The 26,920-nt window shown below is 43.5% G+C and overlaps 1 protein-coding gene across 2 annotated transcripts in view; it reads left to right on the top strand.

Annotated features, from left to right (window-relative positions):
• LOC126279585 (leucine-rich repeat-containing protein 15) overlaps positions 1–26,920 on the top strand; it is a 176,067-nt gene that overhangs the window by 49,530 nt on the left and 99,617 nt on the right. Inside the window, exon 2 of one of the 2 annotated variants that reach the window (XM_049979691.1) lies at positions 3,356–3,551. In XM_049979691.1, the coding sequence (XP_049835648.1) occupies positions 3,372–3,551 (180 nt within the window). In that variant the 5' untranslated portion in view covers positions 3,356–3,371. Of the gene's footprint in view, positions 1–3,352; positions 3,552–26,920 lie in introns of both variants that reach the window. The other variant, XM_049979690.1, reaches the window with a different exon arrangement.

Genomic DNA, 26,920 nt, shown 5'->3' with positions numbered 1-26,920 from the left:
AGTTGCGCCAGTAGAAAACTACACCGAAATGCAAGAAGATCTGCAGCGCATAGGCACTTGGTGCAGGGAGTGGCAACTGACCCTAACATAGTCAAATGTAATGTATTGCGAATACATAGAAAGAAGGATCCTTTATTATATGCTTATATGATAGCAGAACAAACACTGGTAGCAGTTACTTCTGTACAATATCTGGGAGTATGCGTACGGAACGATTTGAAGTGGAATGATCATATAAAATTAGTTGTCGGTAAGGCGGGTGCCAGGTTGAGATTCATTGGGAGAGTCCTTGGAAGGTGTAGTCCATCAACAAAGGAGATGGCTTACAAGACACTCGTTCGATTTATACTTGAGATTTGCTCATCAGTGTGGGATCCGTACCAGGTCGTGTTGACAGAGGAGACAGAGAAGATCCAAAGAAGAGCGGCGTGTTTCGTCACAGGGTTATTTGGTAAGCGTGATAGCGTTACGGACATGTTTAGCACACTCAAGTGGAAGACTCTGCAAGAGAGGCGCTCTGCATCGCGGTGTAGCTTATTGTCCAGGTTTCAAGATGGTGCGTTTCTGGATGTGGTATCGAATATATTGCTTTCCCCTGCTTATACCTCCCGAGGGGATCACAAATGTAAAATTAGAGAGATTAGAGCGCGCACGGAGGCTTTCCGGTAGTCGTTCTTCCCGAGAACCAAATGCGACTGCAACAGGAATGGGAGGTAATGACAGCGGCGCGTAAAGTACCATCCGCCACACACCATTGGGTGGCTTGCGGAGTATAATGTAGACGTAGATGTAAATGTAGAATTAGAAACAATGTTTTCTTTACGTTCGTTCTGTCCCACTAGGATTCTCATTGTTTCAGCTTTCGAAGATTAATCGTCTTACATAAGATGAAGCTAAGTCTGTTTCAGACGCTGAGGTTTAGTTATACTCACAAATAGCACAGCCCTCACGTTTATGCTAACTGCGGAAATCAGCACTAAGATTTGCCGAGAATAGTTTTATTGTGCTTTGGGTCGTACTTGTTTAAGATACGGGCCCATCTCCAAAAATTCCACAGCTCCTTCGTTTTGAGCGAGTTTAATGATGTTGCAGGCTGCAGGGAAAATAATGACCGTCCTTGCACATATCGCCGCTCTAAATAAGCTAACACCACCGCCTCCGAATTTTACTGTTGGCACTACACAAGCTGGCAGATGACGTTCACTGGGAATTCGCCGTACCCACACCCTGCTGTCGAATCGCCACATTGTTTACCGTGATTCGTCACTCCGCACAAGGTTTTTCCACTGTTCAGTCGTCCAATGTTTACGCTCCTTACAACAAGTGATGCGTCGTTTGGCATTTACTGGCGTGATGTGCTTTTGAGCATCCGCTCAACCATGGAATCCAAGTCTTCTCACCGCCCGCCTAACTGTCATAGTACTTGCAGTGGATCCTGATGCAGTTTGGAATTCCTGTGTGATGGTCTGGATAGATGTCTGCCTATTACACATTACGACCCTCTTCAACTGTCGACGGTCTCTGTCAGTCAAAAGACGATGTCGACCTGTACGCTTTTGTGCTGTACGTGTCCCTTCACGTTTCCACTTCACTATCATACTGGGGGCATCGGACCGAAGGATGTTTAGGAGTGTGGAAATCTCGGGTACAGACGTATGACGCCAGTGACACCCAATCAACTGACCACGTTCGAAGTCCGTAAGTTGCACGGAGCGCACCATTCTGCTCTCCCACGATGTCTACTGACTACTGAGGTCGCTGATATTGAGTAACTGTCCGTAGGTGACAGCAAAATGCACGTAATATGAAAAACGTATGTTTTCTGGGGTGTCAGGATGCTAGTGATCAAGAAGGAGAAGGAGAAGAAGGAGATTAGTGTTTATCGTCCCGTCGACAACGAGGTCATTAGAGACGAAGTGCAAGCTCGGATTAGGGAAGGATTGGCAAGGAAATCGGCCGTGCCCTTTCAAAGGAACCATCCTGGTATTTGCCTGAAACGATTTAGGGAAATCATGGAAAACCTAAATCAGGATGGCCGAAGACGGGTTCCAACCGTCGTCCTCCCGAATGCGAGTCCAGTGTGCTTACCACTGCGCCACCACGCTCGGTGCTTTTGATCACATAGTGTATGTTTCACAGTATCAAAGATGACGTGCTCTCTGCTCTTAAGGTGTGTACGGGTATTTTAAGAGTGCATATTTACTAAATTTCCCCTCCCGCCGCCTTGATCCCCCTCACCCCCTGGTTGCTCCTCTCCTCTACCATCCCTGCCCCCTGCCACGTCTTCACTGTTGTGTCCCCCCTACCCTCCATCTCTACACCCTTCATTTCCTTTCTCAAGGTGGCTTCCATCAACTCCCCCTCCCGGATGATTCCCTCTCTCTCTCCATTTATCCCTCCTATCAACTCTGATCCTCACCCTCCCTCCTTTCCTCTGTCCTTTTCCTGGACTCCCTCTCCTCCCCTTCCATCCTCCTTTTTTTTCCACATACCCTCTCTCTGCACCCCCTTCCCTCCCCCAAGTCCTTTTGCATTTTCCTACTCTGCCTTTCCCCATTCCCTCTCAAATCTGCTCCGCCCCTCCTCCCCCCCTTATGAGTCCTCTCCCTCCTTTGATTCCCCCCTTTCGTGTTTCCTCTCCTCCTTCCTTGTCCCCCCCCCCCCCCCACAATCTGCCCAGGTCCCCCGTCCCCCCATCTGCCCTCGGCTATGGTGTGTTATCTTTGTGCCGACATTTTAGTACAGTGTTTCCAGTGAGTGTTCAGTGTTGTGTGTCTTCTCTGAAGTGTTGCGAACGGACATCATACTGTCGCTGGGTGTGATTTTTATATCTCTTGCGAACAGAAACCAGACTGTCGCCATGTTTTTTAATTGTCTGTCTACTATGTTCCCTGTCTGCTTCCTGGGTATTTTATCAGCTTTGCCAACCCTTTGCTTTATGTTTTAACTTTCAACAATTTTCCGCCGTTTTACAATTTAAGTCACCGTTTTATCGCCTGCTTTTATTGTTTCTTATCTTCTTTCTTACGTTTTAAAAAGTCTGCAGGCTGCAGAGCAGCGTAATAAGCTGCTGCCAGCCCGCCCCCCTTCGGGGGGAATCGAAATACAACAAAGGAAAAAAAAATCCTTGCATCGAATGATTTTTCCTGTTATACCACTGAATGCTGACCATACGTTCTGAGCACCCCATATATGTACAGGAAGTAAAGACATTGTTCTTGTTGTTTAATAGAAATAAGATTAAATAACGCTGATGATGCTGTAAATTCAGCGAAAAATGAGTGGGTATAAGAGGAAAGAATTGTTTTGCTCAACGCGATACCACTTTGAGAGTTCTGCACCTATGTTTCAGGAGCAGAGTGACGGCGAGCATGCGGTCTCGCCTGGCAGAGAGGGCGGTGGCCGCGGGGCTGCTGCTGCTGCTGGCTCTGGTGGGCCCAGTGGCGAGCTACTCCTGCCCCTCAGAGTGCAGCTGCCACCCGCCGGACGGCGCCCGCGTCGACTGCTCGTCGCAGTCGCTCACCGTCATACCGGAAGGCCTCGACCCAAATGTAAGCCATGCGCAGTTTCCACACACAATGGCACCATTCAGAGCTGGTTATAATATGCCGATGAGCAATTGTAACAATTGGAAATGGAAATTGGATAGGGCCTCCCGTCGGGTAGACCGTCTTTCGAGTTGACGTCACTTCGGAGACTTTCGAGTCGATGCGGATGAAATGATGATGATAAGAACAACGCAACACCCAGATCCTGAGCGGAGAAAATATCCGACCCAGCCAGGAATCGAACCCGGGCCGTTAGGTATGACATTCCGTCGCGCTGACCACTCAGCTACCAGGGACGGACATTATAACAATTACATAGCCATCAAGCGTGAGTAGGCTGGCCACAGTCAGTTGGAACAACCCTATCCGAGGCTGAATAATCCTCACGATGTCTGAACAGAGAGATCAGTGTCAAAGTAGGCCATTACGCAGAGGAGCCGAAGTGGAGGTGGTTTGCCATTGCCTCCGTCCGAACAGATATGAAGAGTCAAGCGTGTATCTGTGTAGTTCGTATGAGAGCTTGCAGAATGTAGTGCTGCGTTTTTATTGTTGTGGATGAAGAGGAGGGAGATGATGGAACCGCCACATAGTCTGTTTCTCGGGAATACTACCAAGGGGGACATCGAGCTTAACGTTCCCATCCAGCGGACGAATCACCATCAACTGTGTCATGCACCTTCACTTTCAGACACTTCAGAAAAGTTTGGAATTTAATCCAGGACATTGACGCTAGACTGGTGAGCAGGAACCTTACGTTACTACCTCTCCTTCCCTTGCCGGCCAAACACTGGTAGTGAAAATTCTTTGATGCCAGTATTCCAACCAGCTTATCTCACAGTCGAGCTGCACCACACAGGCGTACGTTAGCGACTTCGCTTATGGAGCCGATTGTAGACAGGGGAGGTTAAGAAACCAATAAGCTAACAGCACAAAATATTAGGCAAGCTCTTAAAAGACCACACCGATCTGGAGTGCTGTAGATGGTGCAGAATTGGTACCTGGAGGTTGCGTGACCCTCGAAACCTGGTGTAAGTCATGGCAATGAAGTGGTGTGTACTCTGATTAATTAAGACATTATGATCACTGCCCAGTGGGAGGTTGAATGCCTCCGGGTGGTGTTGCGGGCACGTGACGCAGTAAGGAGAGAATGTAAGCGAAATAGGCAGTCATTATAGCTAAGGTACGGACCGCAAATTCGGAAATCCACTGATGTAACCGGTTTCTACAAAGGTGACATTGTTGTAGCGCTGCGACTGCAAACGAGAATATCTGAAACGGCGAAGCTGGTCGTCTGTTGGTGTACCACTGTCGTGATCACGTAAGGAAAATAGTTGAAGGATGGTGAAATAACAAGTAAGCCGTATGCTATCGGACGATCACGTCTCATCACAAAACGTACAGGTTGGATCATCCCCCACTGTGTAAGCCAGGATAAGCTTGTTCAAGAGCCTGTTGGGTGGCACAGGATACATGTGGACGTGAATTGTCCTGTTGGAGAAGCACATCACGTTACCGGTCCATGAACGGTAGCATGATGGGTTGGATGAAGGTTTGAACACACCATGTACTGTTCAATATTCCCTCGATCATGAGAGGAGAAACGCCATGTTGCCAGGTGTTGGCCCTAATTGTGTCTCTATCGAATACATTCCTGATTTTGGCGTTTACCTGCAGGACGCCACATACGTGTACGACCATCATTAGCACTAAGGCAGAGGCAACTCCCATCACTGAAGACGAAGCATGACCATTCGTCCTTCGATAAACGCCTATGGCGACACCACTCTAAGCGAGCTGAGCGGAGTTGCGCCGTGTGTGGAAGACGCCCTAACGGTACCTGGGACCGTATCGCTGCTTCTTGGAGACGCTTGCCAATGCTTCTCCCTGATACCCCTGAAGCAACGGCGTCCCTAAGTTCTCTTGCAGTATGGTCCAAAAAAAATGGCTCTGAATACTATGGGACTTAACTGCTGAGGTCATCAGTCCCCTAGAACTTAAAACTACTTAAACCTAATTAACCTAAGGGCATCAAACACATCCATGCCGGAGGCAGGATTCGAACCTGCGACCGTACGGTCGCACGGTTCCAGACTGTAGCGCCTAGAACCGCTCGCCCACTCCGGCCGGCGGTGTGGTCCAGTAGAGTATTTCGTAGACTGCGATGGTCTTGATGTGCATCTTTGCGTCGCTGCTGTCTGGACCGAGGTCGAACGGGCGTGTGCATTTCCTGCTGACCATGGGCGACAATATCGATACACTGTGGAGACCTCACGCCCAGACGGCAAACTGACTGCCACAGGCTCTGACGGTGACCAACCACTGCGCAACTAGCAAACATTCCACGGCCGATAACGCGGTTGCTGGTGTGTCCGCAGCGCTGTACGTTTGATCATCGCATGCACCGCCCCCTCGTAGCGTCGAGTGCAAGTATGGCGAGTCTTATTCACTTCCGTCAATGGTTTTTTTTTTCTTGTTATTGCCAAGAACGGTATTACGGGAGATGAGCGTGATGTCTACTAGGCGTTACGTTTATTTTTGTATGAGCGTAATCTGTCATCATTACCCCGTAGCGATACTTGACAAATTAGTCTGCCTGTACCTTATCTTCATCGCAGTTTACTGCGTGGAAGATTCTACACCAAGTGTACGTGACCTGTCACGGTATTTTTCGGTGGTATTTAGAGAACGGGTCTTGCGGCTTGAGCATCAGCGGGTGCGTAATGGGGCCCCTTAGGAACATGGCTGCCAAGGAGGGGAAGGAAGCCAGTGTGCAATCCGTGTGCAAACCGGGGGGAGTCATTCCGGATGTGAGAAGGATGCTTCCGGATGCCATGAAGAGTACAGGGTGCAGCCAACAGCAGGTGGTGGCTCTTGTTGGTACCAATGATGTGTGTCGCTTTGGATTGAAGCAGATTCTGTCTGGTTTCGGACGGCTAGCGGAAATGGTAAAGACTGCCAGTCTTGCTCGCGAAATTAAGGCGGGACTCACCACGTGCAGCATAATCGATAGAACCGACTGTGGGTCTTTGGTGCAGATCCGAGTGGAGGGTCTGAATCAGAGTCTCAGGCGGTTCTTCGACCGTGTAGGCTGCAGATTCCTTGACTTTCACCATCGGGTGGTGGATACCCCACTCATACAATTTTAGTCCGTGGTGACTTCAATCTGCCTTCGATATGCTGGAAAAATTATACTTTTAAAGCCGGCAGCAGGCATAAAACGTCTTCCGAAAATATACTATCTCAGAGAATTATTTTGAACAATTAGTTCATGAGCCCACTCGAAGCTTAAATGATTGCGAAAGCATATTTGACCTTTTAGCAACAAATAATCCATGGACAAATAGGGAGTATCATGACGAATACAGGGATTAGCGACCACAAGGCAGTTGCTCCTAGGTTCAATACCGTAACACCTATAACCATAAATAAGAAACGCAAAGTATATCTCTTTAAAAAAAAAGCTGATAAAAATGCTCTTAACGCCTTTTTAAGAGACAGTCTTCACTCCTTCATATCTGATCAAGTAAGCGTAGAAAAGATGTGGAATGATTTCAAAGAGATAGTATCGACGGCAATTGAGAGATATATATACCACATATATTAATAAGTGATGGTACTGATCTTCCATGGTTACATCGCTGTTGCTGAAGCATCGAATAAAGTATACCAAATTTAAAAGAACGCAAAATCCCCAAGAATGGCAAAGTTTTGCAGAAGTTCGAAATATAGAGCGTACTTCAATGCGAGATGCTTTTAATAATTTCCACAACGAAACTCTGTCTCGGAATGTGGCAGAAAATCCACAGAGATCCTGGTCATACGTAAAGCACACCAGCAGAAACACGCAGTCAATACCTTCACTACGCGATAACAATGGTGAAGTCACTGATAACAGTGCCACTAAAGCAGAGTTATTAGACACAGTTTTTCGAAACTCCTTCACCAAAGAATACGAAGCAAATATTCCTGAATTCCAATCAAGAACAACTGCCAAGTTGAGAAACATAGAAGTAGATATCCTCGGTGTAGCAAAGCACCTTGAATCACTTAATAAAGGCAAAGTCTCCGGTCCAGATTGTGTACCAGTGACATTCCTTTCAAAGTACGCTGATACGAGAGCTCGATATTTAGTAATTATATACAACCTACGCTCACAGAAAGATCCATACCTTAAGACTGGACAATTGCTCAAGTCACACCAATACCCAAAAAGGGAAGTAGGAGTAATCCGCTGAATTACAGGCCCAGATCACTAACGTCGATTTGACGTAGGGTTTTGGATCATATACTGTGTTCGAACATTATGAAGTACCTCAAAGAAAACGATTTATTGACACATATTCAGCACGGATTCAGAAAATATCGTTGTTGTGAAACATAATTAGCTCTTTATATTCGTGAATTAATGAGTGCTATCGACAGGGTATGTCAAATACATTCCATATTTTTAGATTTCCGGAAAGCATTCGACACCGTTCCTCACAAGCGTGTTCTAATCAAACTGCTTACCTACGGAATATCGCCTCAGTTGTGCGACTGGATTAGTTATTTCCTGTTAGAAAAGTCACAGTTCGTAGTAATAGACGGAAAGAGATCGAGTAAAACAGACGTAATATCCAGCGTTCCACAAGGAAGTGTTATAGGCCCTTTATTGTTCCTGATCTACACTCCTGGAAATGGAAAAAAGAACACATTGACACCGGTGTGTCAGACCCACCATACTTGCTCCGGACACTGCGAGAGGGCTGTACAAGCAATGATCACACGCACGCCACAGCGGACACACCAGGAACCGCGGTGTTGGCCGTCGAATGGCGCTAGCTGCGCAGCATTTGTGCACCGCCGCCGTCAGTGTCAGTCAGTTTGCCGTGGCATACGGAGCTCCATCGCAGTCTTTAACACTGGTAGCATGCCGCGACAGCGTGGACGTGAACCGTATGTGCAGTTGACGGACTTTGAGCGAGGGCGTATAGTAGGCATGCGGGAGGCCGGGTGGACGTACCGCCGAAATGCTCAACACGTGGGGCGTGAGGTCTCCACAGTACATCGATGTTGTCGCCAGTGGTCGGCGGAAGGTGCACGTGCCCGTCGACCTGGGACCGGACCGCAGCGACGCACGGATGCACGCCAAGACCTTAGGATCCTACGCAGTGCCGTAGGGGACCGCACCGCCACTTCCCAGCAAATTAGGGACACTGTTGCTCCTGGGGTATCGGCGAGGACCATTCGCAACCGTCCCCATGAAGCTGGGCTACGGTCCCGCACACCGTTAGGCCGTCTTCCGCTCACGCCCCAACATCGTGCAGCCCGCCTCCAGTGGTGTCGCGACAGGCGTGAATGGAGGGACGAATGGAGACGTGTCGTCTTCAGCGATGAGAGTCGCTTCTGCCTTGGTGCCAATGATGGTCGTATGCGTGTTTGGCGCCGTGCAGGTGAGCGCCACAATCTGGACTGCATACGACCGAGGCACACATGGCCAACACCCGGCATCATGGTGTGGGGAGCGATCTCCTACACTGGCCGTACACCTCTGGTGATCGTCGAGGGGACACTGAATAGTGCACGGTACATCCAAACCGTCATCGAACCCATAGTTCTACCATTCCTAGACCGGCAAGGGAACTTGCTGTTCCAACAGGACAATGCACGTCCGCATGTATCCCGTGCCACCCAAAGTGCTCTAGAAGGTGTAAGTCAACTACCCTGGCCAACAAGATCTCCGGATCTGTCCCCCAACTGAGCATGTTTGGGACTGGATGAAGCGTCGTCTCACGCGGTCTGCACGTCCAGCACGAACGCTGGTCCAACTGAGGCGCCAGGTGGAAATGGCATGGCAAGCCGTTCCACAGGACTACATCCAGCATCTCTACGATCGTCTCCATGGGAGAATAGCAGCCTGCATTGCTGCGAAAGGTGGATATACACTGTACTAGTGCCGACATTGTGCATGCTCTGTTGCCTGTGTCTATGTGCCTGTGGTTCTGTCAGTGTGATCATGTGATGTATCTGACCCCAGGAATGTGTCAATAAAGTTTCCCCTTCCTGGGACAATGAATTCACGGTGTTCTTATTTCAATTTCCAGGAGTGTATATTAACGACTTAGGAGACAATCTGAGTAGCTGTCTTAGATTGTTCGCTGGTGATGTTGTCATTTACCGTCTTTTAAAGTCATCAGATGTCCAAAACAAAGTGCAAAATGATTCAGATAGGATATCTGTATGGTTGTCCGCAGCTCGTGGTATCGCGTTAGCGTTCTCGATTCCCGAGCACAGGGTCCTCGGGTTCGATTCCCGACGGAGTCAGGGATTTTCACCTGCCCCGAGATGACTGGGTGTTGTTGTGTCGTCTTCATCATCATCATTCATCCCCATTACGGTCGGAGGAAGGCAACGGCAAACCACCTCCATTAGGACCTTGCCTAGTACGACGGTGCGCCAGCCTGTGTGGTCGAACGGTTCTAGGTGCTTCAGTCTGGAACCGCGCGACCGCTACGGTCGCAGGTTCGATCCTGCCTCGGGCTTGTATGTGTGTGATGTCCTTAGGTTAGTTAGGTTTAAGTAGTCCTAAATTCTAGGGGACTGATGACCTAAGATGTTAAGTCCCATAGTGCTCAGAGCCATTTGAAGCATTTGAAGTACGGCGGTGCGGGTCTCCCTCATCGTTCCCCTACTCTCTGTCAAGAAGCATGTGACTTCATTTCCATCTGTAGGGTGCGAAAAGTGGCATTTGACCCTGAATAAAGAAAAGTGTGAGGTTATTCACATGAGTACTAAAAGAAATCCGCTAAATTTCGATTACGTGATAAGTCACACAAATCTGAAGGCTATAAATTCAACTAAATACTTAGGGATTACAATTACAGATAACTTAAATTGGAATGATAACGTAGATAGTGTTGTGAGTAGAACAAACCAAAGATTGCGACTCATTGGCAGAACACTTACAAGGTGCAACAGGTCTACTTATGAGACTGCTTACACCATGCTTGTCCGCCCTATTTTAGAGTATTGCTGTTCGGTGTGGGATCTGCATAAGGTGGGATTACATCACAAAAGTTCAAAGAAGGGCAGTTGTATTATCGTGAAATAGGGGAGATAGTGCCACAGACATGATATGTAAATTGGAGTGGTAATCATTAAAACAAAAGCGTTTTTCGTTGCGACGGGATCCTCTCATGTAATTTCAATCACCAGTTTTCTCCTCCGATTGCGAAAACATTCTGTTGCACCCACCTACATAGGGAGAAATGATCATCACGATAAAATAAGAGAAATCAGGGCTAGTACAGAAAACTTTAAGTGTTTCTTTCCCGCGCACCGTTCGAGAGTGGGAGGGTAGAGAGACAGCTTGAAGTTGGTTTGAGTAGCAGAGTAATCACCTACATGCAGATGTAGATGTGTGCAAAATATTCTACAAGAGGTGGAGAATCTGCGGCGATTATACGTGTGTCTACTAGCCATTTTGACTGTTTCAGTTAAACATTAATATGCAGATGTCCTTTGTGCAATACATAAAAGGCTGTTTCAACTACACTTCTGAAACAAAATATCATACATCAGATCACTATCTCAGAGAGTCGCATACAAATCTGTCTCTCCCCATATGCCTCCGCTGTTTTGTTACATACAAATTTGCATCTTACTACCACTTCTATCAAAGTTAAAACCTTTGAGATGAATTTTTCCACCCCGTATGAAAATGTTGGACACAGCATTTTATTAGCGGCAACGGTTTGCCACTTCAACTCGTCAGTACCAGATGCCAGAAGCCACGCACGTCTAAAATATTAACGGAGAGTAATGGACGTCGTCAGTGAATGTGCTTTCTGCAAAGAGTATAATGAAATAGCAGCACAATAAAAGAAAACGCTTCCATTAGCGTACGTGCAGAAACTTTGACTGCAGGAAAACATATCAAACGTAAACCCAATAACGAGTCATGAAATTTAATGTTTCTTTAGGATGGCATATGTATTACCTACATGCCAGTGACAATCTGAATAGATTTACCTCGCTTGCAAACACGATGTCATAGCAGTGCTATGCTACTATGCAGTGCTATGCTACTATTGTAGGTTGGTAACAGTGAACCGACGAGATCGCTGTAAACTCTGCTGTCGTAAATAACTACATAAATAAAAGATCAGAGGCCACTTTTGAACGCTTCCTGCTATTATAAATATAACTGCAGTTACCTTAGTGTAAGTTTTAGCGTCGTGGTAAATAAGGCAGATACCAGAATGAGATTAATTTGAAATATCCTCAGGAAATGTAGACCAGGCACACAGGAGGTAACTTAACAGTACTTGATTATTCCTCGTCAGGTTGAGATCCGTAACAGATAGAATTGAGAGAGGAACAACAGAAGCTCTAAAGAAGAGCAGAGTGTTTCGTTACAGGTTCATAAAGTGAGCGCGAAAGCGTCATAGAGATGCTCATACAACTCCAGTGGCAGACGGTGCGAAAGAGACTTCTGTATCACTGTCTAGTTCGGTGTCAAAGTCCCGAGCATGTTCCTAGAAGAGCCCACCTATATATTGCTTCGTTCTACGTATATCTCTCGAAAAGACTATGAAAGTAAAATTAGAGAGATTGGAGCCCATATGAAGGCTTACCAGCAATCCTTTTTCGAGCCATTCGCGAGTGGACGAGGAGGAAGTGATAGTGGTCCACAAAGCACCCTCCGCCATACACCGTAAGATGGCTCACCGAGTGTAGCTGTAGGTGTAGATGTAGAACGTATTTTTCTGCGCGTGCTTCCAGTTGTAATTTCAAACCCAATTTCACAAGTGAGAATGATATGAAAAGAGTGACATTCTAGTTCACTAATTCTATGGTTTTATAAAGCAGGTCAGTTATGTTTTACGAAAATTGTTTGTTATTGTTCCACTTGTGTGGCTGTGCTCGGCAAGAGAAAAGGTTGCTCAGTGAGACTCTTCCATTAAATTGTATATTATGCCAGAAAGACAGAAAATCGACAAGAGGAGATAATGATTTGTGTCTTTCAGGTAGAGTTTGAAAAGGTGCAATGTAAATTGCGGTAGTTGAAGTTGAAAAAGAGGAAGACAGCTGGGAGAATATGACAACTAAATTGCAGGCAGGAGAAAATTTTGTTAACGAATTTCGACATTCAACTAAGCAACATATTTCACTTGCTATCAGTATTAGAGAGGTAAGAGTCTCGCATAGATGCGCAGGAATGTAGGATGCAACAGAAGAGTGCTAGGAAAAACAGACGAGGAAGAGTTCTACTGCTAGACAGCAGACATTGAAAGGGTCTGCATCAATAGCTACACCAAACATTAGCTGCAGAGTACCAAGTCACAAGTTTTATTTATAATCAAATGCTAATCTCAGCGAGGTAATAGGAAATTTAGGAAAATGTGTAGGGATTTTAGCAAGGAAGATTAGGTGCTGATAGTTCAGGGAGCTGCAAAAAATCTGACTAAAACGAAAAAACAAGATGTGGACCAAATGGGAGCAGCTATTGTGCAGACAGATGCAATTTTTGTGGGAATTCTGTGACGACATTACCAAACCTGGATTAACTATGCTGTTAAGCGAGCAAACATGAGCTGAGGGGCGCCTTCGGACGTGTGTTGTCCCAGTAGTTGCTGTAGTAAGATGGGCCAAATCTGAAATGGGCTTGAAAGGGCAAGTTGGCAAATCTATTAGCAGAAAACGTAATGGTCTCTATCACAAACAAAGGCAAATGCCCGAAATTAATTGCGTCTGGTGTGACACTGACTTTAGGACAAATTCAGAGTTCACACAGACAATATTAAAAGAAATTAAATTGACAAATCATCCTAAGGTAGGTTAAATCAAATTGCTTCACCAGAATAGTAGAGGGGGTTAACATAAAACTAATTTTTTTGCAGAATCATTTTATTTGGAAAGAAGATGACGTCAAACACATGAATACAAAAGTTTAATGGAAGTGGTTGAAGATTACCTTCTTATTCATGTAGATCCAGTATGGATAAAGGAGCTTTTGACCCTCTTCAGAAAAAAGGAATCTAAATTCAAATTTTGGCCACTAGCAGTTTTCATAAGAAGACTACAGTACACATTTATAGATCGCCTCCTGCAACGACGGATCGTGACAGGAAACCACAAAAATATAGAAATAAGTAAATACCGTATAGATCAGCGCTAGTAAATTACTAATAGAAAAGTAATACGTGTCTTTGCTACCCTGTACTGTTCTTCACAGCGTAATACAGAAATACTCATTAAACTTTGTGTTTTTGTGTGTTTTCTATTATACAGGAAGAAAGGTTATTAATTTGTCGTGATTTCTATGTAAATCGTTTTAGAACTATGATAACAAAAGTGATCTAGAACTGCGTTTAGCCACTTAAAAATTTGTATCAGGCATAAACTTCCCTACTTGCTTTGCCACAGGTAGTAGTAGCCTTTTAGATAATGTATTCTTATAGCAAACAGAAGTTAAAGAAATGTATTCTATCCAAAGGTAAACGGGCTGTCAGATCACGATGTACAGTTAGCCATATTACGTTACTTCCTTAGATCCGTGAACGGTTCAGGAATACTCGAAGAAAACAGCGAGGCTGATTAATGACAAAACTACTGACGATTTTAAATAAAGCTTAAAAATGGTGACAGTGGTGAAGTCGTCAATAAGCTTAATGCTAGCTAGAGATTGAACATCTTTGTTAATGAGTTTTTATACATTTTCGAAAGCAATTTTCCTAAAAGATAACAAGAGTTGAATCACATTAAGTCGTTAAAAAAACCTTGGACCATTACAGGTATCAAAGTCACTCACAACAAAAAAGGGAAACCTAGATAACATTAAGAACAAGTAAAAATAGTCAAGGAGTAAGCACACCCTGTCTTAAATTGTTTGATCAGACAATAAAATAAAATCAGTATCGAGTACTGTTAAAAGGGACACAGGGAAACAGGCCACAGAAGATGGCATTACTTCTGTTAAAGAAAAAAGGTCATTGTAAAAGACAGTTCATATGTAGTAGATATTTTTTAGAATTCGTTTTTTTTTATAATACAGAAAACTGGTGCATTTAATTCAGAACATAAAGCTAAACAGTACACCAAAGAAGCAATACAGAGAACATTTAATGAAATAAAAATTAATCTGACACCCCTATCTGAAACATGACCGATCATCATGACTCTAAAAAGGAGAAGTTCATGTGGAGTGAATAATATCATCAATATGATACTAAAAAGTTTCGCTCTACTAGATGTAATATTATTAGTCACTTGTCTAATTCATCATTATTCCAGGATGTTTTCCCAGACAAATTAAAATGTGCTATAGTTAAGCCTCTCTATAAAAAGTTTGTATCTACAGTCAACAAATATGATCCATTGTCACTCCTTACACCATTTTCCAAAATTTTTGAAAAGGTGACGTATTCAGGGGTTGTCACCCACCTGTGTAGTAATGATACAGCCAATCACGATTTGTATTTCAAAAGGGTCGCTATACAGAGTCATTTATTTATACATTTATGGAAAAGACTTATCGAAGGCATTTCATAGTGTCAATCAAAACATTTCATTAGAGAAGTTACATCCGTAGAGAACACATATCTCATGACATGCCTGGTTTAGTTCCTATTTAATAAAAACGCAGAAAGTTACCCTTGGCTGTTCAAGTAATACAGGGAGGTATGCCACTTCATCTGCATGGGGAGAAATTACTATGCGGAGTCTCACAGCGTTCGACCATTGGCTCTTTACTGTTCTTGCTTTATATTAATGAACTGCCAGTTTATTTAAATGAGAGAGCTGAAATGATCCTGTCTGGAGATGATAGAAGCATTTTTGTGAAGATGAGCAAAGAAACATCAAGGAGAAAATAGCAAATGATGCTTTTGTGAAAGTTGAAAGCTGGTTTTACGCAAATGAGCTAGCTTTAAACTCTGAAAGAAAAATCTCACATCCAGTTTTGTACTGTCAAAAATATCCAACCTCTTGTTAAACTAGCACATCAACAAGAGATACTAAACAGGATAAAAAGTTCTAAGGTCTTAGATGTGCATATTGATGACAACTTAAAATGGGAAAATCATATAGTAGACCTCTTAAAGCTTTTAAGTTCAGCTACTTTTGCCATATGAATAACTACCAACTTTCTGGGTAGAGAAGTCAGTTAGCTAACATATTTCGCATTTTTTTCATTCTCTGATGTATAATGGGATAATTTTCTGGTACAGCACTTCCCTTCAGCATAACGTATCCATTGCACAAACGAAAGTAATTGGAATAATTTGTTGGGGTTCAGACGTACACAACTTGCAAGCATCCCTTCAAGCAGCTAGGAAAATTTTGCACAATTTTAGAGTACATTTACTCATAACATTTATTTTCAACAATCCACTGCTACTTGAGGATAACAGAGATTTTCGTCAATGCAAAACTAGATAGAAAAATGGTTTTGTGGAAAACCCTACAAATGGCCAGCATGCAGTCATACATGTTATATGCAAGTGTGTGTGTGTGTGTGTGTGTGTGTGTGTGTGTGTATGTGTGTGTGTGTGTGTGTGTGTGTGTGTGTGTGTTTGTGTTCTATGTTTGTTCTGTTGACACGTTACACATCACAGCGTATATCGTGAATATGATGTATGCACCAAGTAACTAACTAACTACAGTTGTGTCAATACTTATCCAGTATGCTCACCAGCGTGCTTTGCGACGTGAAATACATGTGCATATTCCTTTGCACAGAATAATCTACCATCAAATAAATCTTCTGCACTGACAATGTGTGACGAAACAGCGTAAATAGTTTACGCAGTTGTCGATGTCGAGATAACGAGAGTACAGACACATGTGTGAATTGTAGAGTCATACCAAATCGTTGTGGCAGTATCATAATATAAATCAAATATAACACATTAAAAAGAATATCCCACGACTCTTATAGATGGTTAAAGACATTGCAACAGATGTCAGCACCCATGCGTCACATTATTACCACACGGGGTTGCTATAGCTTTTAGTAGTAAATGACTACACAACTTTCATTATCGTCACAAGCAGCATGCCAATTAAGAAAAATTGTCAGAAACAACTGAATGAACTTTCTCCCTGGTATCCCGACTTAACTTCGATGATCCTCATTTCAGTCTGGAGTATAGACATGGCTCCAGTTTCATAAATCATGGTCCCAAAATTCTGACACGAATCATTTATAGAAAACTGAAATAATTGGGCAGAAATGATGATGCAAGCGAAACAATAGTAACCTACGACTTATCTTACGTGACTGACTGAACCAAGAAAAACTTATGCTTACCGGCTTCGACTTTCACAAAGTTGACTGGAACACATTCTTCTGGAGATAGCAGGAACAAAACACCGGGAGTGAAAGCGGATCTACAAATCGTACAAAAACCAGACATGAAATAAAAGCGATAGTCGAGAAGGGAGTGAGATAGGGTTGCAGCATATCCCAATGTTATTCAGTCTGTACACTGAGTAATCAGTAAAGAAAACCAGAGAAATATTTGTAAAGAAGAACTAAAGTTCAGGGAGAAAAAAGAAAAAAAAAACAATTTTCAATTACACAGATTGCTGTTACTGTTTTCGTGCAAATCGTGTTTATAATACAGTATACTGATTGTGCCGGGTTCACATGAGAATATATGGGGCTAGAAACGAACGGAAAGGAAAATATGTAAAAAAATTAAAAGCGAACAGAACGTGGTTCACTTATAGATCAATTCTAATCATAGACAACAAATATGGACTTGGATTTTTCCAGGACAAAGTAATTAGTAAGTTATCGAGTCATTAGTATCATTGTTTTAATTAATCAATATTACCCAGAACTGTCTTTTAGACGAAGTCGATTACCTGTATCGAGGTAGTTCGACCATTTACATCGGCCATGGTACTTCTGCCACTTCAGAATGCTTTCTAAAAAGACTGTTGACAAAGAAATCGACCAGTACTCTCACACCAGGATATGCAGGGTACGTCTATGAAGGTTATCCCCCACAAAACCTGTGTCACTTCGAATAACAGATTGTTCTGACATACAGTCATATCAGTAACGCAGATGATAATTTCTGAAGCAGCATCGCAGTTGAAGCAATCAGAGAATGTTGACAACACAAATACAAGTAAAAAAGTTCGACGTTGAAAGAGACGAGTACCACAATTCCATTTGTGTTGTTGATGTATCAAAGCACTGTACTGTACAGGTGTTTGAATATTGGGCAGGGGCAGTTGAATTTAGTGAAACTAAACTTCCAGTTGTTGTTATTTATAGGTCTCGTAACACTGACTTCAGAGCATTTCTGCTCAAAGTAGAGAGTGTTCTTGGTTCACTTAATAAGAAGTGACTTCAATATTAATTTTGTATGTGATTGTGCAAGAAAAAGGATGCTGGGAGATTTCCTAAATTCATATGATCTGATCCAGACTGCATTTTTTCCAACCAGAGTGCAGGGGAACAGTAGCCAAACCACAGATAATTTTTTCATTCTTCATTACTAGATGGGTATTCTGTTACAAAAAGGGTGAATGGTCTTTCGAACCATGTTGTACAAATTTTAATACTAAAAGGTTTTTGTGTTCAAACAAATGTTATATTTAATTACAAATTATGTAGAACAGCTAATCCAATGTCAGTAGAGAACTTTTTAAACCTCGTTAAGGAACGAGAGTGTCGGGATATTTATAGTGCAGATAACATAGATAACAAATATAAAGTTTGCCTCAACACATTTCTCATGCTCTTTCAAAGTGACTTTCATTACAACGTTCAAAACAGGGTACCAATAGTTAAAGTCAGCCTGAATGGCTGAGTTATGGGATAAGGACATCATGTAGAAGAAAGTGAAATTTATCTCGAAATGTTAGAAGTAGTCACAATCGAGTTATAGTAACTCATTGCAAACAGTGCTGTAAGGTACTTGAAAATGTTATTAGGAAAGCAAATAGATGGGGTACCCAAACACAATAGCTAATTCACAGTATAAAAATGAAACCATATGATCTCTCGTGAAGAAAGTGTCTGATCAGCAGCACAAGGTCGAGAATATAAGCTCAGCACGTAGCAAAAGTGTTTCTATTACTGATAAGTCAGATATATATACAGTGTTGAACAATAGCTTTCTGAACTCAGTTTGCACAGGGAACCATATAAGTCTCTTGGAAAATGGCTTCCTTAGACTGATATCTGAAATACACCTCCATGATACTGACAAAGTGGAGATTGAGTTAATAATTAAATCACTTAAGACTGCGTATATGATGGAGTGTCTAGAAAAATAGTAAATTACAGTGCTGCATATGTTAGCTCTGTATTTAGCCATATTCTTAATTTTTCCTTTAGGGATGGTCAGTTTACTGAACGATTTAAGTGCTCAGTAGTGAAGCCGTTAAATTAAAATGGAGAAGGGATAATGTAAACAATGTTAGATCTATTTCTATACCATCATTGTCTCCAAAAGTTACTGAAAAGGCTGTGTATGTAAGGAAAATTGATGCTTTCATTTCACATAATGTGCTGTCAAACGTAGTTTGGTTTTAGAAGTGGTTTAACAACTAAAGCTACATTCTCTTTTCTCTGTGAGGTACTCTAGATACTGGACGGTTTAAACGAAAATTTTTGAACGATAGGCGTCTTTTATGATTTAACTAAAATGTTCGATTGTATTGATCACAAAATATTGCTCCAGTAGTTGGACCATTATGGAATACAGGGAGTGACTCACAATTGTTGCACTTCTTGCTTTAATAACAGACAGCACAAGGTCTCCTCCATAGTACTGAGAGAGGCCATGAGCTTGATAGTAAAGGATGTTGTGTTCAAAGATGGCACTGTTTCAAATAGCTCAGTTCAAGACATAAGCTTATATCTTCTAGAAAATAAACTAACGCTTAGCCACAGTAAGACTCAGTTTTTACAGTTTCTAACATACAATTCAACACAACGTGGTGGTTTAATTACACAGAATGGGCGTATGATTAGTGAGACTGCACAGTTCATATTTCTAGGTGTTCAGATAGATAGTAAATTGTCGTGAAAAAACCATGTTCAGGATCTTGTTGAAAGACTTAATGCTGCCACTTTTACTATTAGAACAATACCTAAAGTAAGTAATAGTTCGACACGAAAAGTAATCTACTTTACTTATTTTCATTCGCTTATGACATATGGTACCTTATTTTAGCCTAACTCTTGCCATTCTCAAATGATATTTTTGTTCAGAAACAGACGGTTGGGGCAATAAGTGGTTTAAGTTCTTGGACCTCTTGTCGAACCGTGTTCATTAGTCTGGTTATCGCTTCTTGTTAATAATATAAGCTTATTCTCAAGAATTCGCAGCTTCCACTCAGTTAATACTAGGCAGAAGTCCAGTCAGTCTGCATCTGGATCGCATCTCCTTTAGTCTTGTGCAGAAAGGCAGGCAGTATCCTGTTGCATCCATTTTCAGTTAACTACAACAAGAATTCAAGAATCGTAAAAGTAATACAAGAGTTTTCAAATCTAAGCTGAAGTATTTCCACATGGCTCACTCCTTCCATTATGTCAAGGAGTTCCTAGAAGAATTAAACTGATTCCTGTGTTATACTGTTGACTGCTTTTAAACAAAATTATAACTTGTATTTAGTAATTATAAAACATTTTATTTTGTCTGTTATTACATTTCTGTTGTAATTTCATGTATTTACACTTTCCATGACCACGGAGATTTTCTCATCAATTTGGTCCTATGGAACTGGACATGTAAGATAAAATAAATAAAAAAAAACTCCTCGCAGTTTTGCGTAGTAGCCAAGGGTGCCGCTTACATTTCATCAGAATGAAATATTATCATGCGAAAATATGGATTACGATGAGCAAAGGGCTTAAGAAATGATAAAGTGGATGCAATCTATATCTGAGCTACGAAATTTGTGGTGTATTCAAAAGAACATCGTAAGCTAGATCAGATTTCTTCGTACCAAAGGCTACCACAACAAGATAGCCAAGACCTGTTACATGGGATGGTCTCATCTGCGCAAATTTCAAGGGCCGTTCTCCGTGTCGTACAAACAGAGTAACACTCTAAAGCTGTATTCCAACAGGAAAATACTCGTTCTCCTGTTGTGACGAGTTTTAGAGACTTTAATGACTTTGCCTGATAAGCCACTCATTGAGCAAAAGTATTATCAGTTTGCGGTTCGCTCTTATATCAAGTCAGAAGCGAATAATTTGCACTCATTCAGAGGCGCTTCGGAAGTACACTGCGCAATATAATCAAAGGATCAATTTTTCGTAACCTGGTAATTTTTTCCCATTGCGACACATGAAATTTCGCTCAAAAGTGCTTACAAACTTCCTTTGTATTGGTCCAAAAGTGGGTAAATTGTAACGTCACACTCTGGCTCGGCGCCACTTCAAGCAGCGAGGTGTCGTCACATGCGTAAAGAAGTTCATCTGAAGTTTAAGCTGGGTTAATGGAGTCACGTTAGCACCAAATTGCAGCACAATTCTGCCCGACGCCACCGTGGAAGTGTCGCACGATGGGGAGTTCGTCACATCCCCTCTTATCAAAATTCAATTCCTTCTTTTGACTCCTCGTCGGTGGAAGGTCATAACGGCGCCATCCAGCGTTGAAATCACGCCACGTCACGAATTGCGCAGCCCCTGCCGCCAGAGGTTCGAGTCCTCCCTTGGGCATGGGTGGTTGCGTGTAGCATTAGCTAGTTTAGGTACTGTTTAAGTCTAGCGACCGATAACCTTAGCATTTTGGCCCCTTAAGAATTCATACACATTTGAACATTTTGACATCACGCGATTTTTTAATGGGTGGCCGAGGAAAAGAGTTTAGACATGCCGCTGCTCAGAGTCGGCAAGAATTCTCCGCAGAGGGTGGTACAAAGAGCGTCGTCAATGAAACTACCTCTGTTCTTGGGGCGTTGCTTCCAGCAGATTTCGTGGTCTAAGACGAGATGCCTCAGGGGAAGGAGTGGTCTCATTGATGTCCTTTGTGCAACCCTCTGAGGCATTCTTGTCTCGATTCTGAGCAGCGCCATGTCTGAAATCTTTTCCTCGGGACTCACAAAGATAACTGCGTGATTTCGACGCTGGGTGTCCCCATTCAGACCTCCATCGCAGTTCCGTCAAAAGAAGACGAGATGTGCAAACTCCCCATCGTGCGACACTTCTACAGTGGCGTTGAGCAGAATTTTGGTGAATTTTGGCGCTAGTGTGACTGCATTATCCCACCTTCCGTAAGTTTTCAACACCAGCTTCTTTTCGCATATATCGACATCCTAATTTCTGAAGCGTCGTCAAGCCCAAGGACGACGTCTCCGGGGGCCAATGCTTTTGCACCAGTACAAAGGAATGTTGTAGACACCTTCGAGCTAAATTTCGAACTTATGTGTCGCAATGGAATTACGGGGATTCAAAAAAGAGATTCTTTAATTCTGTTGTGCATTGTGATTCTAAAGCGATGTATTCACTTCTGGTTTGAGTGAATGGCACGACGTGTAAGAAGTCCCTTTCACACCGTGAGGTGACATCGCCAAACTATAACGTTTGGCTTTCGGTGTTCCTTTACTGTCCAACTCAATTTACTTTCTCCGTCTATATCACTTAAGGACAGTCCGCCCCCGGGAGCTGAGTGGTCTCTAGCCGGCAGCGCAGCTCAGCGTGTTCGGTCAGAGAGCTGGCTGGCCGCAGTAATAAAAACCTGAGTGGAAGGATCAACAAACGAATTTGAACAGATAGTGGAAGGGAAGGATATGGAGTGAGGGAGTGGGTTGGAAGAGACAGAGAGGGGAGAGGAGGAGATGGACAAAGAGGAGGCGGAAATGGACAGAGAAATGGAAAACGTGATGGACAGGGATAGGAGGAGGAGGAGATAGAAAGAGAAAGCAAAGAGGACAAGATGGACAGGGAGGAGGAGACCGAGAGAGGCGGGGAAGAGGAGATAGATAGGGAGAGTGGGGAGCGGGAGATGGGGGAGGAGGAGGTGGACTTTGAGGGGTGATGAGATGGACAGAAGGGGAAGGAACAGCTTGACAGAGGGGGTAGAAGCAGATGGAGAGAAGGGGAGGAGCACATGAAGTGAGAGACAGGGAGGAGCAGATGGACAGAGATGAGAGGTGGAGGAGGTTGACAGGAAAAGGGGGGGGGGCAGGAAGAGGTGAAGAGAGAGAGGAATATGTGGAGATGGATTAACAGAATAGTGAAATAAACACATACCTAGGCAACTCCAAATGCTTCGCTAGCCTAACACATAAAAATGATTATTCGTTTCTGTGGTTTGTTTGTTTGTTTGTTCGTCTTCTACGCGCTTTTATACTATTCATCCGGCAATGAAACTTTGGTGAGGTGTTGTGTACAAACTTGTGAAGGTTTCTGTGGAGGTAAGAACCAACTACCATCTATAGAGGTTGGGGTTGAAAAGCGGATGACATAGAAGCTTAATTCAGGAACGTCTGGGGCAATTACAGTCAAATTTTGTGTACACATTATTCATTGTTTGCATAAAAATATTGTGGGATAATATATCCCAAATGCCCCTAGCTATGGCGTGAGGGCGAGATGACGTGAGATGTAAAAATATTCGATAACTATCGGCATTAGTATCGAATCCACATATTTAAAGGTCACTAGATAGGTCATTAGGTTAGGTCGTTTGGGGAAGGAGACCAGACAGCGAGGTCATCGGTCTCATCGGATTAGAGAAGGACGGAGAAGGAAGTCGGCCGTGCCCTTTCAAAGAAACTATCCCGGCATTTGCCTGGAGCGATTTAGGGAAATCACGGAAAACCTAAATCAGGATGGCCGGACGCGGGATTGAACTGTCGTCCTCCCGAATTCGAGTCCACTGTGCTAGCCACTGCGCCACCTCGCTCGGTAGGGGTCGTTAGACTTATTGGTGAAAGTCGCGAAGGCGTTTCACCAACAGAGTTGGGGGACGTGGGGATGCAAAGACAGTAATATGTCAGTATACGTATGTAGCACCTCAAGGAGTTTCTACCATATTTGGCACATGTAACACTTGCTATCTGGAAAACTTTATCGTGTCACACATTCCAAGCACTATGGCTGTGGGCTTGGGATCAAATGGCATGACATAGAACCATAATTAAGGAACGTCTCGTGAAATTTCCACCAGATTTTGAATATACATAACCGATTATGTGTATAAAAATACTATGGGGGTATTGTATCCCTACTAGTGCTAGGGGCGGGGGTGACGGGACGGCGAGAAGGGGTGATATGTAGAAGCTTCTTACACTTATCTGCGTTGTTCAATATGCGAATCACGTCCTCAACATGAACAATGTAGCGACCCAATAATTTTCCCAGCGTTCGTCGGAACAAAGAACATGCCATACGGCTAAATATCGCAGATACAGTTAACGTCCACTCTAGAGTTGCTTGGTGTAAAACAGCTGAGACTCAGATTCCAGCGACAGACCTCTCTCTCGAAATGACAATCTGTTATTGGCAGAATTACAAGTTTCCTTAGAATTCAAATGAAAAACCAGGGCGAAATTCGCTAGAAATAAAGAAGAAATAGGTATACAAATATGTATGAATTATATTTAATGTATGTGAAATATACTTGCGTGCATGTCTGACGGAACAGACGCTGTTGACGATCCACAGCTGTGCGAACTAATTCGAAATTAATTCTTTGATATCAGGTTATTGGGTATAAATCCACTAGCCGAAAGTGACATATGAAAATGTATGCCGAATAGGGATTCGAACCCATATAAAGATGGTGAATGACTGGAAACGAATGACTTGGAATGATTAGTCACGGTATAAGCCGTGGCAATTGAATGGAAGAGTTTAGCTTTGTCGAACGCTTGGAGAACTTTACGTGCCCTTATGAGGAGTGCCAACATTGAAGTAGGGTGGAGGTGTTGTTGGGGAAAGGAGGTGTTTTCGTGGCTAGGATGCGATCCCTACTTCACTTGCACTTCAGAAAATGCTAAATGCGGAAGCATTGTGTACTGTATCCGGTAGTGGAACAGTTCGGAGACTACAACTGTTTGTATCAGCTTGACAATGCATCTTGGATTAAAGGAGAATCCGTGAGGCAATGGTTCGTGGGCAGCGACATCCCTGATACAGACTGGCCTGCCCAGAGTGCCACATGAACCCAATAAAACATCTTCTGGATGAGTTAGAACGCCGACTTCGCTGTAGCCCCCAGTGTCCAACATCACCACCTTCTGTGATTTTGGTTCTTGAGAAAGAAAGAACTGTCCTCCTTCCGCAGACATTTAGACATCTTATTGAATGTGACCTCAGCAGAGATCAAGCCATCATAAAGGCGAATGGTGGACACAGCCCACATGAATGACGACTAATAGGTGTCCAGATACTTTGGATCACTTGAAGCATATAATTTAAAGTCCCACGTCGCGTGTTTGTGTCTGTATGTAAATGTTAATTTGGGATCTATTATAGGAACTCTGATACTATTTTCACTAACAGATAGACTGATTCACGAGGAAGATTTGTGACAGATGGACAGACAGAGAGGGAAAAGGAGATGGATAGGGGAAAGAGGTATGGATAGAGAGAGGATGAGGGAGAAATGGACACAGAAAGACTGGGAAGGAGGAAGCGGACAGATAGTGAAAAGAGAAGGATATGGACTGAGGGAGTGGGTTGGAAGAGATAGAGAGGGGAGAGGAGGAGATGGACAGAGAGGAAGAGGAAATAGAGAAATGGAATACGAGATGGACAGGAATAGGAGGAGGAGGAGATGGACAGAGGAAGGAAAGAGGAAGAGATAGACAGGGAGACAGCGAGGAGGACCCCGAGAGAGAGAGGGGAAGAGGAGATGATGTCGTCCGACCATAGATACTTAGTGTTACCCATGCGAAACCGTGATGGTCGATAGTACATGATACATCAAAAATTAACATACGACATTTTCGAATGTAATATTGGTTCGTCCCATCCCTTTGCACCATATGTTTCCCTATCAAGTATTTTCACAGAGAAAACGCAAGTGTTTAGCTTCGCCCGCACATGGATTGGGTTAGTCTTCTACCTAGTTTGACGCGGCCCGCCACGAAATCCTCTCCTGTGCCAACCTTTTCATCTCACAGTAGCACTTGCAACCTACGTCCTCAGTTATTTGCTGGATGTATTCAAATCTCTGTCTACTCCTACCTTTTTACCCTCTACGGCAGCCATAGTACTCTGACGTCTTAACCGGTGTATGGGGGGTTCCATATGATTCCCAAATTGTGCAGCGACCGTAGATCATAAAATTACCACATAAGCAGCAACCGGTCGCAAGATCATGTTTTCTTTATTTAATTTTGCATATCGATTTCGACTGATTAACAGCCATCATCGGTGCTTTCAACGTGTACGTCCCCTGAGTAATAACACTGTTTTAAACAGACTTCAAACATGGAGTTTAAAAAAGGAAACACGATCTTGCGACTGTTTGCTGCTTATTTGGTAATTTTGTAGTCTTAACAGGTGCCATATCTTCCTGCCCTTTATTCTCGGCTGTGTTTCCCATATATTCAGACCTGGAACAGAGCGACCGCTACGGTCGCAGGTTCGAATCCTGCCTCGGGCATGGATGTGTGTGGAGTCCTTAGGTTAGTTAGGTTTAAGTACTTCAAAGTTCCAGGGTGTACCCGTGGTCCAGGGGTAGCGTCTCTGATTCATAATCAAAACGCCTTCGGTCCCGGGTTCGATCCCCGCTACTCCCTAAATTTTGATAAACAGCCAGCATTGGCGGCCGAAGACTTCCGGCATAAGAAGTCGGCCTCCTTCTGCCAAAGCCCTTGTCAAAGAGGGCGGATAGAGGCTCAGGGCAGTCTCTTGTCCTAAAGGCGGAAGAATTAGTAATGATCAACGACATGAGGATGCAGAAGGCAATGGAAACCACTGCATTAAAGACATGTAACGTATATCCACAGGAAATGTGGCCTGTAATTGAAGAAGTGTCATGATGATCTCTCCATTGGCAAAAGATTCCGTAATAGTCCCCCATTCGGATCTCCGGGAGGGGACTGCCAAGGGGGAGGTTACCATGAGAAAAAGATTGAATAATCAACGAAAGGATAATGTTCTACGAATCGGGGCGTGGAATGTCAGAAGCTTGAACGTGGTAGGGAAACTAGAAAATCTGAAAAGGGAAATGCAAAGGCCCAATCTAGAAGATTGAAGTGAAGTGAAGTGGAAGGAAGACAAGGATTTCTGGTCAGATGAGTATCGGGTAATATCAACAGCAGCAGAAAATGGTATAACAGGTGCAGGATTCGTTATGAATAGGAAGGTAGGGCTGAGGGTGTGTTAATGTGAACAGTTCAGTGACCGGATTGTTCTAATCGGAATCGACAGCAGACCAACACCGACAACGATAGTTCAGGTATAC

The sequence above is a fragment of the Schistocerca gregaria genome, chromosome 1, assembly GCF_023897955.1.
Source record: "Schistocerca gregaria isolate iqSchGreg1 chromosome 1, iqSchGreg1.2, whole genome shotgun sequence".
Taxonomy (NCBI): domain Eukaryota; kingdom Metazoa; phylum Arthropoda; class Insecta; order Orthoptera; family Acrididae; genus Schistocerca; species Schistocerca gregaria.
The sequence above is the reverse complement of the archived record's forward strand: the minus strand, read 5'-3'. Positions and strand labels throughout refer to the sequence as shown.